Here is a 15,952-nt window from a genome sequence, read left to right as displayed (position 1 = left end):
GGGTAAAATATTAGACTTAACACGTATGGGGATTTCATTGTTATTTAAGCTGGGCTTTGGATGACGGTAGGCTTCTGTTCCTTATATGTTAATTTTTGTTAGCTAACATTACATTTTACTAAAATTATATTTTTAAGTTCATGAGAAATCAAAATTGAACCGAAATCAAGTTGAGATAATCTTTCCTAATTTTTAAAACATATATGTGACCGGCAAAGTATAAAATGACGGCATTATATATAATGCCTGACGTTTTTAGGCAAAGTATGAAATGATTTATATTTCACACATTGCCTAGGCATTATATATAATGCCGGATGCTATTTAGCAAAAGTATAAAATAAACGTCCTGATGAGGTTATTATGTAAATGATGTGCATGTTACTGTGAATGACCGAAATCGGTGGTTGTTGACTTTCACCGGTGAATGTTGACAATCACATAGTCGCTTTGCCGAATGTCCGAAATATTTATTGCTTCCGAGTTGATTTTGATTTATTCGTGGATATAATTACATTTATTCGATATTTTAATACTTACTGACGATAGATTAGAATAAACATCAGTGTTTGGAGTATCGGGCAAATGTATACCGGGCAATGGTTTTTTAAGGTCAAGGGCCACTGCCCGGTATACATTTGCCCCATACTCCAAACACTGATGTTTCTTCTAATCTATCGTCAGTAAATATTAAAATATCGAATAAATGTAATTATATCCACGAATAAATCAAAATCAACTCGGATGCAATAAATATTTCGGACATTCAGCAAAGCGACTATGTGATTGTCAACATTCACCGGTGAAAGTCAACAACCACCGATTTCGGTCATTCACAGTAACATGCACATCATTTACATAATAACCTCATGAGGACGTTTATTTCACACTTTGCCTAAATAGCATCCGGCATTATATATAACGCCTAGGCAATGTGTGAAATATAAATCATTTCATACTTTGCCGGCTAGTTTTAGGCATTATATATAATGCCGGATTTCATACTTTGCCGGTAACATATACAAATATATTCAAGTTTAACTCACAATTTTCAGACAATCACAAATAAAGTTATTCTCTAAGTAGAGTTTATTTTAATTATTGACGTAAATTTAGAATGTAAAACTAATCGAGTTGAAGACGGAATAAAATTCCTTTTTCACAAAATTCTGAAATCGTTTCGGGGTGAAAAAATAATTCTTTTTCTCAATTATTATCTCGTATATCTTTTAAAAATATATTTAATTTTTAAACAAATATTCTCCTAATGTAATGAAATTTACTTAGCTTTTAAATTGTATACAATGTAACAAAATACAGCTTTTGAAAACGAACGGAAAGTTACAAAACTGATATTTAATGCTTAAAAGTTAAATTAGCTTGAAAAAATGCGTTTCCTAGTATTAATAATAAATTCTTTTCTCTGACGTTTTAAATTTGTTAATTAACCAACCAAAACTAATTAATCTCGTAGAAAGAAAATTATGCTTAATATTTTTAACTTTGTAACAGAAATATTTGTCACAAATAATTTGCATTTTTGAATAATCATTTTATTTTAAAAACTTAATCCATTTTATAATTGTATAAAAATAATGCTATAATAGTGAGAATTACAGAAACCTTTTTATATAAAAAATCGATTGCAGACACTTTTGGTTATTAAAAAAATGGTGATCTGAAAATTATAATTTTCAACAACGTTATATAAAAACACGCAAGAGTCATTTACTACCTTTCAGATTTATATCAAGGGGGCCATAGTGATTTTTACAGCAAGAAAATGCCAACATACATAAATATACGTCTATAAAATAATAGCTTCAAGGTAAAATTAGAGTAGTTTTAACCCAATAACATCATTTTAAGAGAAGATTCTAGTTTTTAAATTTGTTTTAACCCTATGCCACAATTACATTCCAATTTATTAATACTATTTTGCAGTACATAAATGAATATAAAAAATTATTAAATAATTTTTTCCGAATTAATCTCCAAATGTATTTAAATGCCATAAGCAATAAAAAAAAAGTCATTATTAAAATCTGACTAATCACTGTTGAACAAGGCTGGATTAAAAATTGTTAAACCTTCACGATTGGTGAATAAAAGGTAAAAGTTTCTTATAACCATCTAACATCTTCTCTCTACTTCCTCAAGCAATCAAACAGGTTTTGATATTTTTAATCCCCTTTTCCTTTAATAGTAAGAACTGGACAAATTATTTAATAGAACTATGAAATACTAGAACTTAAAATTGACACACTTTAAGAAATGATGAGTACAAATTGATTATATATTTTTTTAAGCAAAGGACTTTTTTAAGTTTCAAAAACTAAATTAATAACATCATTCAAACATATTTCAACATTACATCATTCAGTTTCCACTGTAAAAGTAACCTTATGATCAATAATATCGACATTTTATTCTTCTACATATTCTCCTACTTTCATGCATTTACTAATTTCGATATATTTTGAGCAGGGTTGGCCAACCTTTTGAAGAAGCGTGATAGTTTTGAAAGAAAAAAAGATATGCTTCCAACTTTTTCACGATATGAAAAAAATATAAAAAGATTTAAAATTGTTCTAAAATGTTTATGGTATTTTAATCAAGTGACACATTTTTTCGTGTAAGTCTTAGTAATGAAGATTAAAAAATAATCTCTATATATATATTTCTTTTATGTGGCACCATAAATTCGGTTGTTTATCTATTGGCAACACTATAGTTATTATTCATTTTGTTAGATTGTTTTAGGTAGTGTTAAGAATTAAGCGTAAAGTATTTATTTAGATTCAATATGCTTGGTTGCCTTTAGCAGTAATTTTAATAGCGTTGAACAGTATACGTAAAATATTTAGTTAGAACAATTTTGTATTTTTATGAAAATAAAAGCTTATTTACGAAAATATTATTAAAATTTATTTTTGAAGCTTTCTAAAATATATGTATAGTTCTATGGTGCCGCATACTGTGATACCAATTATTGGGGATAGAGCTTGTCTTTTTTGGTCAATGGAAAATATACACTACCCTACAATAAAGGAAGAGACACTTTCAGTTTTTTTTACATTTCTCAAGAATTATATGATTATTTAATAACTTTAGAAGTGCTTAGTTCAGGCAATTTTTAATGCATGCTTAGCCTAGGGTTAAAACTTTCAAAGGTATGAGAGTTCGACAATAAATTGCGAAAGAAAACAAGTACATTTAAGCTAGAAATTCGTAACTTGTATCAATTACTTAAGCTGTTAATTTAAATAACTGCATGAAATTTCGTAAACCTAGCTGAAATATTTATGGAGATATAGACAGTTTTATGAGAGAAAAAAACTAATTTTTTGCTGTATCTTCTATATTTCATAAAATTAAATAAAAATTTTTAATGAAATTTAAAATTAATCACATATTTATTGTTTTAAAGTTTTAAACAAAAATTTTTTATCCCGCGTAAGCTTTACACCGAAGAGCCATTACATTATGACCACCCTGCTAATAACATGTAGAACCACCTTTAGCCATCAAAACTGCTAGCATCCCCTGTGGCATTGATTCCACAAGGCGCTGATAGGTAGTCTGAGGTATCTGGTACCAAGAAATCACCAACTGGTCCTGCAATTCCCTCACATTGAGAGGGGGTAGCGTGGCAGCGCGAATTTGATTTCCCAAGTAGGATAAGAAATGCTCTATTGGATTAAGGTCAGGTGAATTTGGGGGCCAAGACATGACTTGAAAGTCACTGGAATGTTCCTCGACAATTCGACTCTTATGACATGGAGCATTATCCTGTTGGTAAACACCATCCCCCGCAGGAAAATCTGCTGCCATGAGAGGGTGAACCTGGTCTGCAACTATGTTCAAGTAGCTTACAGACGTCAGGGATTGTTCTATGAGGATTATGGGTCCTAATGTGCCCCATGAAAACATTGTTCCTGGGCGAGAAACCATGAAAACCTGGGCGAGACCATTGCTATAGATGGAGGGTGGTCATAATGCAATGGCTCTTCGGTGTAAGTACTTAAAGTAGCTCTTTTATACTGCGCATGCGCCAAAAAAAGAAAAAGAAAACTCTATAATTTGTTGTGAATCGTATTTGGCAATTAAGGAAAAAAGTCAAATTTGAATATCTTAAAAATTCAAGAAGTTTCAAGCCATTTTTAAGAAGTTTTTGTACTTTCTAAAAGAAAGCTCAAAAAGATAAGGGCTTTTCCACAAATTTCATTTTGTATTATCAAACAAAATTTGTTTAAAAAAAAGACACCGACATTGTGGGGGATAAACCCTCCTCCTTCCGCATTTTTATTTTCTTATATTATCACATTTTGGTGAACGGATGTTTATTGTAGCGTATTAGCATTAGTTATTAAAATTTGTCTCATGATACTAAATTAAATTTCGGGAAAACCTGTTATTATTTTTTGAGTTTTCGTTTAAGGGGTAGAAAAGCAACCTAGAATATTGCTTGAAGCTTTTCAAATTTTTAAAATATTCAAATCGGAATTTTTTATTAGTTACCAAATATTTACCACAAAATTATGAAGAAAAAAATTTTATATTTTTCCACGCATTCACAGAAAAAAAATACTTAAAATACTCATTTCTCACTTTTTTTAACAAATTTTTCCAAATTTTAAATGAATTAAATTAATTAATTAATTTTGTAATTAATTTCGAATTGATCCCAAAATTTTATTTACTTATATGGAAGATTTTTAAAGTTATTGGAGAAAAACGTAAAGCAAAAAAATTGGTTGTTTTATAAAAATGTCCCTACCTCCATAAATATTTAAGATAGGTTTAAAAAATTTTATGCAGTTATTGCAAATAACAAAGTAATCGGCACAAGCAGCGAGCTTATTGCTTGGTTTTCTAGCATAGGGTGTTCAAAAGTACTTGTTTTATTTCATATTTATAGTCGGTCCCTCATTCCTCTCAAAGCTTTAAATCTTTTTGCTAAATTTAAAAAAATCGCTTGAACTAAACATTTTCAAAATTACAAGATAATTGAGAAATGTAAAAAAACTGAAAATGTATCTTTCATTATTGTAGGATAGTGTTATTATACAATACTCAAGGTATGGCTCGAGAGGAGCGTGAGGAAGTAGTACAGCACGTAATGTAGCATTAGAAAGTAGCATATCTCACGTAATGTAGCATATCTCACATAGATGGAAATAATTTTAATGCTTCTGCTGCGTACTATGCCGAAATGTCCCAAAACTCCTATTCATACAGTTGTTTGTGTGATTTAATGGTTACCGAACTGATTTGAATTATCACTTAAATTCAATATGACAATATCGAGGGCATTTTCTTTAAAATAGTTAAAATTGAAATCAAAGAACTTTTAAACTGGCAAAATCGTGGGCAACAGTTAGAAAACGAAAAACAATTTTTTTAGTATATTGTTTAAAACTAATTAAAGTGTTAGGATTGGAAGATGGGTTGAAGAATAAATAATAAAGTATTGCAGTGTACAATAATAAATACAGTTATGCTGTGCATTCCGCTGGGTAACCATTAAATTCAGGGAAGAGATTTCAAATCTTACCGATTTTGCTCCGAATGCAATAGATTTTTTAATGGCAACGTTATATATAACACGACTTTAGTTAAAAACGTTATAGATAACTCGAAGACAAGTAAATGTTGCGACTAATTTTCCATTTCGTGAGCACTTCGAGGAAATTAGGGACATGAACAAAAAGTAAAAGACTAAAAGTTGATTTTATTTCCTTCTTACTGCAGTTCAAAAATTCATCATCACTTAGCAGTGGAAGATGTTGAGCGAGAAATTTTCTAAATATCTCTACTTGCCAGAATCGAGAAAACCTTATTTTGCACATCTCGCATTTTGGCTAGTACGATCATATGTATGGCGCTGAATGAGACGTTATGTCAATCGGCAGCGAAACCCCTTAAAGTGAGTCAATGAGTAAAACAATAGTTAATTATAATTATTCGCTAAAGAATTTTGATGTTTGTTATTTATACCGAAAAATTAAATTTGTGAATAAAAGTTAAAAATCATATATTGCATAAATATGGAACTTTATAAATTTGAACTACGAAACAATTTCAAGTTTTTTTCCTCCTTCTTTTGTAGAATTCCTTATTTTCGGAAAGTTTTCCAGCTTTTTCTACTTTTTTCTTCTTTTTACTCTTGTTTGCTTTTTTCTTCGAAGACTCCGGCCTATTTTCATCACAAAGGACCATTATATTTTTAATTTCTTTTTTTGTGTTTTTCTTTGTTAAATTTATTTTTTTACGTGAACTTTCCTTTACTTTAGTATCTCACCTTGTCACTTGAGCGACCAAACCCTAAACATTCCTTATCCATCATAGAATCTCAATCTGTACCCTTCTTGATAATCTGCCTTTGATGTTCCGCTCTACTTTTGTATTCTTTTCTTTAGTTTAATACCTTGTCATTGTCTTCGCTTGAGCGACCAAACCTTAAACATTCCTTATCCTTCATAGAATTTCAATCTGTGCCCTTCTTGATAATTTGACTTTGATGTTCCGTTCTACTTTTGTATTCTTTTCTTCAGTTTCTCACCTTGTCATTTTCTTCACTTGAGCGACCAAACCTTAAACATTCCTTATCCTTCATAAAATCTCACTCTGTATCCTTCTTCATAATCTGACCTTGATGTTCCGTTGTTCCTTCATAGAATTCTTTATTTTTAAGAGTTTTCTTGCTACTTCTTTTTTCTTTTTCTTTTTTTTTATTTCCTTTCTTTGTCAAAGATTCTGGACTGTTTTCACCACAATGGACTATTATATTTTAAACTTTTTTTGTGTTTTTCTTATTTGATTGAATTTTTTACATGAGTGCAGAGAACGTCTTTACTATTTTCTCATTGTCTCACCTTCCCACTTTCTTCGCTTGAGCGACCAAAACTTAAAACTTTCCTTATCATTCATAAAATCACAATCTGTTCCAAACTTGATAATCTGATCTTGATCTTTTCTTCTTCAAACTGCATGTCTCGTTGAGCCGAAAAAAACATCGTTCCTCTGCAGAACAGACTTGAGTATCTTATACAGAGCAGCAAGATGGAATGCTTTTTTGAAATTATTGTAGTATTCAAATTTGAAAATGTTTGCCATTGCAAGGTAATTAAATACCTTAAATCATAGGTAAAAATATACCTAAATCTATTGTTTGAATACAATTCAGCTATATGAATACATTTAGAAGTCAGGTACAAAACTACCTTATACATTATAACAGCTAGGTAATGATTACCTATAAAATAAATGTTGAGATTTTTGTGCTGTACAATTACGATAAATTCAAAACGGAATACTGCTAGTCTAAATTTAGCATGTCTATTCACTCTGCAGGTCAAGAGGAGTTGGTGGTCATTTTCATCTTTAATATTTTCCACTTCAATATCTTCGGATGGAGTTAATTCAAGGATGTCACTATAGTTATTGTTTGCTTTTTTTTTTTCTTCTGATTTCTGAATTTCTTCATCTATTATTTTCTTGAGAGGAATTAATTTAAAGAATCTTTCTTTAATTTTATTCCAGTCAATGTCTATTTCTTTTTCAGATTGAAAACATATGGCACTATTATGGATAGTATCTGATGTTTCACTTTTATCTTTAATATTTTCCACTTCAATATCTTCGGATGGAGTTAATTCAAGGATGTCACTATAGTTATTGTTTGCTTTTTCTTCTGATTTCTGAATTTCTTCATCTATTATTTTCTTGAGGGGAATTAATTTAAAGAATCTTTCTTTAATTTTATTCCAGTCAATGTCTATTTCTTCTTCAGATTGAAAACATATGGCACTATTATGGATAGTATCTGATGTTTCACTTTTATCTTTAATATTTTCCACTTCAATATCTTCGGATGGAGTTAATTCAAGGATGTCACTATAGTTATTGTTTGCTTTTTTTTTCTTCTGATTTCTGAATTTCTTCATCTATTATTTTCTTGAGGGGAATTAATTTATAGAATCTTTCTTTAATTTCATTCCAGTCAATGTCTATTTCTTCTTCTTCAGATTGATAACATATGGCACTATTAAGGATAGTATCTGATGTTTCGTTTTTATCTTTAATATTTTCCACTTCAATATCTTTGAATGGACTTAATTCAAGGCTGTCGTTGTAATTATTACTTACTTTTTCTACTTCTGCTTCCTGATTTGCTTGTTCAGTTGTCTTCGGGAGGGGAATAAACTTGTTGAGGGTTTCTTGAGTTTCTTTACAGTCAATGATTATTGGTTCTTCTTCTGATTTAGAATCTGTGGAACTATTAAGGATGGTATCTGATGTTTCACTTTCAACCTTAGCATTTTCCATTTCTGTATCTTGAGCTGAATCTATTTCTGGATTGTTTCTGTAGTTATTGTTGGTGATTGATTGAGTCAGTTTTTCGCAGGACTTTTCAGTCTATTTGTTATTTTCAAAGAGAATGTGGAATTGCGGCTTTTTGGGCTTTTTGAATCTGAAAAGATTTTTTTCATTTAAAAATATATATTTTTCTTAGAGGGTCTATTGTACTTAACTATTATTTTTACACAAAACTGTTGCACAGAGCTTTTCATTTAAGATCAATTCGCTTTTATAGCATTTTTAAATTCAATCTAAATTCCACATTTTTGCTTTTAATTATATTTTTTATTTATTTTTCACTGTTCGTTTTTACACCTATATCTTAATGTTATAAACTTTAAATTTTTGTATAATTGAGAGTATGCAGTAAAAATATATTTTTTAATATTTTAAAATAATAAAGAAAAGATATTTCACATTTAAAACTTTTTAGACCTACTAAATTATGTTATGTCTCTTTTACGCCTGACTCGCTATGCTCAGCTTAAATTTGTGCTTTGGTGGTCAGGAATTTCAGTGAGTTTTTCAATCAGCAAGAGGTGTTTATATGAAAACAATCAATCTGCGCAAACGAGTATTTAGCAATTCCGTAACTGCCGAACTTAAAGCCTGGATACCTGGCTTAAGTAGTGTCATTCTTTTAGAATAGAATCTCCGTAATTCTTCATTGTAATCATAGGAATATGTTGCGGTTTTCCCCAAAATGGCTTCGTGTTGCTACTTAAGCAACGTATTCAGGACTTGAGCCGAAGTTAACGTCTAACGTTCTGAAATGGAAAAGTAGCGTTTTCGAACTCAACTGTAACCTAAGATGTACCGTTGAGCTGTCTATTTTTAATTTTTGGTATCTTTCTTACAACTTGACAAGTCGCTCTTAATCAGTCAGCCAACATGAAATAAAGAATATCAGGATCCAATGACATTATAGGGCTCATTCCTATGACGAGAAATTTTTTGAGAAAAACTCGAAAGTCCAGTTGTTTTGCAAATTGACAGAAATTTTTAAGAAGTGTTTTCAAAAAGTTTAATTATTGACCTGAGTCATAATTTCTAAAAATATACCATTCTAAAGGCAAGGCTGTCGTGACGCTACTTAGGATGCGAATGATGGTTAACATAATTTTAGTTTAGGTTTACAATTATTATATTTCCAATTCCTAAATTTTGACTGCTTCGAGAAGTTTAAATTTAATTGATTATATTTAGTTCCAAAATCTACAAATTGTGTTGCTTTTAAAAAAGACTCACTGTGAAAAGTATTTTCCTGAAAATAGTGGAAGCACATTTGGAATGAATTTTGTTATAATTGGGTTTAAAATTTCCCTTGCATGTCATTTTAGATCTAAATATATATTTTATTTTTTTTGGGAATATGCAAATGTTTGTTTGTTTAAGATAAATGCTAATCATTATGTAATAAAATACCAATCTTTATCTTTTTGAAGAAAGACATGTTCCGAAATTGGAACATTAGTGTTAAAGGTGGTCACATTCGGCACTTAAAATGCCTGAACTGAAAAAAATAATATGTAAATATTAAAATATGATATAAATCGAAACTAAAAACTAAATTCTTTTAACTTTTCTATCACTAGAAAGTGTATCACATTTACTTAAAATCAATTTATTGCGCAAAGCGTATTAAAAAGTTTTGCAACACTAAGGAAGTAAAATAAATTTGAGTGTTATTGGTGGATATTTTATTCAAAGCAATTTATTGATATAATCATTTAAATAAATATATAAAAGTAGAGGGAAAAACTTCTTCACAGAAAAGTATTTTTAAAATTCTGTTTTAACTCTTTATCGTGTCGAAGGAAAAACTTGCAATCGAAATTTCTTCCACTTTCCGACTAGCTAGAGCTCTCGAATGTCTGCTAGAGTCAAGTGCTCAGAAAAAACGTAGTTTTTTATCATTTTATTTCCTCTACAAGCAGAATTTGTATGGACAGTTTATTTTATTTTATAACCCGCATTAAACAGTCGACCCAATTCTGAGTTTATATCTATCAATGTTCAATTGGGTAGCCTTATAATTTCGAACCCAACCCAGAAGACAAGGCAACTCCAGGATCAAGTATTGAGACAAACTAGCCTTAGTGGAGAATTTTTTTTTATGAAACTAATCAGCATCTGTGCTACATGATGAGGGAAACCACGAAAACTTCCCATGGTTAGCCCGACAGCAGGGAGATTTTAACCCATGACCCATCCGCCACTGAGGATATTTTAAGCCAGTACTGTAATCATTGAGAGCCTGGAGCATATTTATCATATCGAGCAGATTATTATCAAGCATCCTCATCTGGAATTCGAACCTTGGTTTGCGTTATTGGGATAACGAATGCTCTCGAAAACTAAGCCATAGGGTCTTTGTGTGGACATTTCACCGCTAATAAAAATTTATCCTCAAACAACATTTCAACCACTATGCGATTAACTACAACACAAAAGCACATAAATTGCTGTTACAGCCCCGTGCTTGAAGACAATGTGGGATTCAATCATTTGATTACTGCTACAAGCAGAAGTCAAAACAGAATTCCGAAGATACTCTATGAATCTGCATTTTATAGGCATTATTAAAGTACTCATTTCATGACTGAATTAGAACTCTAATTAATAATGAAAGTCTTAAAATTTATCATTAGTTTTGAAATTAATTATTTACAAGTATCTTAAAAGTAATTTTACCAGCTGTACTCATTTGGCAAAGCAATTTTTCTCTTTAATACTATTTCAAATAATTTTTATCGCTGTAACCAGAAAGACTGGAACAGAAATTTTTTAATTTTATAAATAATATTTTCTAACAAAAGCAAAGTTATAAAAAACTATTAAAAAAAACTTGATTCGTGATTCGACGTTTTGAGTACGTTATTTTCAAGTTCCTATTACATTTCATCGAAAAATAACTTGGAATTAATAACTTTTGCGACCTCAATGAACCAAATATAGTGAAATATAGACTAAAAATTCAAACAAACTTGATGGACTGAATGTAGCGATAAAACGTATAACCTCTTAACAACACTATAATGCTACAAAGGTTTAGAATTATAAATTCATATCATCTTCACCAAGGTTAGAATCGGTATTTTGATGCAACACAGCATATCAATTCAAGGGTTTCAATTCTGCCGCCTCATTGGGCCAAACAGAATATCGATGCTGTTGAAGATACAGTAAATGTAAAGTTAGAACTCCAAAATTTGGTGCAATTAGTTTTGCTTTTAAAATGTTAGATTTTTAAAGCTACTGCAAACCGATCGACAAAATCTTTTTGTATATTTAGTAAAAGTCTTGGTAAAGTTTTGGGTATATTTAGTCAAAGTCTTACAATTTTTGAACCTCCGAAGCGTCAAAACATGATAATTCAGACTTATAATATTCATGAAGTGGAAGTGGAAATACGATGGAAGTAAAAAACTCCTTTGCACTTTCTCTAGAAGATCTATGACACTTTGATTTGATTGAATCCACCCTACCGAATTACTCAGTGCCATTGAGCTACAATTTTTAATTTAAAATAATTAATTCCCTTTCAAAATTGAACAAAAATTTACTTGCAATCTTTTCCATACAGATCTGACGATATTTTTCATTAACATGGCTTTTAGCTAGTTTTAGGCAATTCGAAACTTGAAATTATCTATGGAATATGTTTTGTCGAAAAGGTAATGAAAGTTTTTTATAATAAAAGAACTGTTTGTTATAATTGTTAAGAATAAATTCCTTTCATTGTTACACTTTAAAGATAATTCAAAAAGTATGTTATATTTAGATTGTTGCTTTATATTAACAATTCTCCAACAATACCTTTATTGGCATACCTTTGTTAAAGGGAGGTCATAAGCCGCACATGCATCCCTCCCAATAATTTTACAAATCAATCCTAATTTTCCATTTCATCCCCTAAAGAAACTATTTTTGTAATTTCTGAAAGAATAAAAATGAAATGTTGGATATTTTGTATATAAATTAGTTTTATAACTTTCACTTTTACGCCAAGTGATATCTTAAAAAGTATTTATTGATTTTTTTAAAAGACTACCAGAGTCCGCCCACTGATCGCTCCGCTCAACAACTCCCGTTGTTGGTTCTCATTTATCATGAATCTCAGTGATTACTAAGTAATGAATGATTACTTAGATTTAAAAAATAATCAATTATATTTATTTTGAAAAAAATTTAAATTTAAGAATACAGAATGCGTGACAAAATAAAAAGTAATAAATGACAAATAAGTTTCCTTGCTAATAATATGTATACACCAGTTTAAATTGGAAAAGAATTTTATTTCTCTTGAGTCTTATATTTTTAAAAACTTCGATACTAATATTAAAATTTTAGCCTGGCAACATCCAATCTCTATTCTCCTATTTTTTACGTCAAATTTATTTATCGTTTTGTTACTTTTAACATGAAGTCAATTACGAGCTAATAAACTGAAAATCACCTGAGACAGGAAATTTTTTGAAACAAAAGCATAAACAGCACTTAAATCGAGAAAAAAAAGTTTAAAAAAGCGCGGAAAAAATGACTTAAATTTACAATAACTTTCAAACGAAATAAAATTTTGAAATTACAACAACAACTCACGTTAAGTTCATAAATGAAAATGGTCCTTTCCACGGGTCAAGTTTCAACTCTGTAACTGTATTGTAAATTACAGAAAAATGCTTAGGGTTCTTTATTGATGCAAATTCAACATTTCCCGTTTCATTATTTTATCACATTTCCCGTTCATTTTTCTACACATTTTCGTAATTCCAATTTTTTAAGTTTTGCTGCTAAGCAAAGCAAAATCTGACGAAAACCGATACAACAACGACGCACGATTGAAGGCTATGCTCCTGCTCACATCGCTTGCCAGCCACCCTGGTAGCCTCTTATTTTTATATCTTATTTTTATATCTCATATTAGTCATTTATTTATATATATTTTTCCTCTTAAAAACCAATTTTTAAAAAAAATTAAAAAAAAATAGAAAAATGAAGAAAAAGAAGAGATTATTTTGGTTTATGAAACAAATAATTATTAGAATTTTATGAAAAAACGTATTGTTAATATGTTAATCATATGACAAATTGGGCGATAACTTGGATTTCAAAAATAATCAATTCGATATCAAGAAAAAATATTTAAACTTAGGGATACAGAATGTATGACAAAGTAAGAAATTATTTTACTTGTTAAGGATACGTAATGATAACTTAACTCGCACTCTTACTCTTTTTTTAATTCATTTATTTATCTTTTATAGGTACTTTTGATATAAAGTCAAGCACGAGTTTATAAATCGAAGATCTCGAGAGAGACAAATTTTCATTATTTAAAGCAAAAAAAAAGGGAAAATAATGAAAAAGCACTTAAAATTGCAATAACTTTCATTCAAATTAGAATTTCGGAAAATGGCCCTTTTAGCACGTCTAAATCCGTTGCGTTGTGTTAGTGTTACTTACGCCATTTTATTTTATATTATTTTATAATGGTCATTGAACAGCCGATGCAATTTTGAGTTTGCTACTACTAATGTTCAACACCGTAACCTTGTAATTTTGAACCGAATCCGGAAGACAGGGGAATTCCTGGATCGAGTATTGGGAGAAATTTGCCATCGTGGAGGACTTTTTGATAGAAATAACCCGCATTTGCGCTACATGGAGAGGAAAACCACGATAGACCTCTCATAGTTAGCCTGAAGGCAAGGGAACTCTATCCCATGATCCATCTACCACTGAGGATATTTCACGTCAGCACTGTGGTCGGCGCAGCCGGGGGCGGAATTCGTATCGACTGGGATTCGAATCCGGTTCGCCGCATTGGAAGGCAAACGCTCTATCCCCTGAGCCATCGCGGCTCTAATTAATCCATTGCCAATACCAGAGAGTCTGCTTGAAATCGAACTAATTTTTGAAGCAGAGGTCGCGTTTCTTGCTTTTTCAGTGACGCCATCTATGACCAAGAATAAGATTTCAGTCACACACAAGTCACAGCCTGTTTTACGGGTATTACGCAATCAAACTCCATTCATTCATCCCCACATCATAATTTTGACCTGAACTAGAGAACAATCAATCTCCAATTCAGTACCCCCATAGGTAATGATATGTTATGGGAACTTGAAGGATTGGTTGACCCTGACAGATTTAACGTGCACCTGTCACCATTTCATACAAAAAGGAATCTTCAGCAGGTGGTATTCGAACTCACGTTCTCACGAACACAGTCCCACAACGTCCTACCAACCAGGCTATTCCGGCTTTCGCCTAAATCTGCTAATCTTAACTCTGTAATTGCGTTTCAGCAAGCAGTAAATCAACAAACCTTTGTTTACAACAAATTTAACAGTGAATGATTTTCGAACTAATATTTAAATTTGAATTTTTTTTTATTCAATCAAACTCTTTAACATTCAAGTTTATAAGTTTTATAAATTTTGGGAAGCAAAACGAAAGCAAAATATATGAGATTGCAAAATATGTGGGAACAAAAGCAAAATATGTGAGGCAAGAGTAAAATATGTGAAACAAAATACGCAAAACCAAATATGTGAGAAAAAATTATTTAAAAAAAAGCACTGGAAATTGGTATAAATTTCGGAGTCACAAATCACAGTAAATTGCATATTTAAGAACTTAATAATTGTAGACACCACTTTTTGTAATTTGTCGTATTTTGCACAACATCACTATTTTTTCTAAATCAAATAGTGTTAAAAATAAATAGTGAAAATAAACTATAATAAATTAAAAATACTGTAAAAATAAAAAATAAACTCTATTTTTATATTAGGAAAATTTTGAATCCTTAGTAATCAAACCAAAAATCTATGAAGTATTTTCTTTTACTCTGTATTTAACAACCCAGAACTGTAGAACAAAAAAGTTACCTTAAATACTTGAATTTAAATGAGGAACTAAAACTACTAAAATCGAGCAAAATATTCGTGGAATGAATGAAAACGAAAAAGAACCAAAAGATTTTAGGAATAAACTTTAAAATATTCCCAACTGAATGATTATACCAGGTTTCAGTTGTTTCAGTGCACTTTTAAAGGGTTTTTTTTCTCTTTTGAATTCTTGTAGTTCTTTAAATTGCTTGCGAGCGGAAACTTTTAAAAGAAAAACTCTCAAACTCAGTCTTTCGTACATAAAGCCATTTCGCAGCTTTTGTTTGAAAGTTCATAAATTCTCAACGTAGTAATGCAACAAACTACATTATGCAAAACAGTTGCGATGGCTTCAGCAAATCACCTTCTAAGCTTTTGGTTCGTATTTGAATTCCAAAACATGTTCGTAAATTCAATTACATCCATCCTAATAACCTCCATTCCTTTCTTTTATAGAGTGTTAGATTTTAAGTACCTACCCTCTTTTTTTCTTGAAAAAAATAAATAAATAAAACTTTTGAGCAGTATAAAGATTGTTTTATTTCTTAAGTATTAAAACTTTCAAATGTGCACATAATTTTAATCATCTTCTCTAAATTTTTTGAATAAAGAGATAATTTCAAATGACAGGAAAGAGTATTCATTCCACTGTATTATATATATATATATATATAAAATATTTTCTTTATCCA

The 15,952-nt window shown here is 30.2% G+C and overlaps 1 protein-coding gene across 1 annotated transcript; it reads right to left on the bottom strand.

The window, feature by feature from the left end:
- Positions 1 to 6,625: 6,625 nt before the first annotated feature.
- On the bottom strand, positions 6,626 to 14,323 carry LOC139425259 (putative pre-mRNA-splicing factor ATP-dependent RNA helicase DHX16). Its single transcript, XM_071179216.1, has 4 exons — positions 14,252 to 14,323; positions 7,917 to 8,421; positions 7,259 to 7,870; positions 6,626 to 6,783 (listed from the first exon to the last, which is right to left on the bottom strand). Exons 1-4 carry the CDS (start codon positions 14,321 to 14,323, stop codon positions 6,626 to 6,628), a joined length of 1,347 nt encoding a protein of 448 aa, XP_071035317.1.
- Positions 14,324 to 15,952: the final 1,629 nt, after the last annotated feature.

Source organism: Parasteatoda tepidariorum, chromosome 3 (assembly GCF_043381705.1).
Source record: "Parasteatoda tepidariorum isolate YZ-2023 chromosome 3, CAS_Ptep_4.0, whole genome shotgun sequence".
NCBI lineage: Eukaryota > Metazoa > Arthropoda > Arachnida > Araneae > Theridiidae > Parasteatoda > Parasteatoda tepidariorum.
This window is presented reverse-complemented; position numbering and strand designations above follow the sequence as displayed.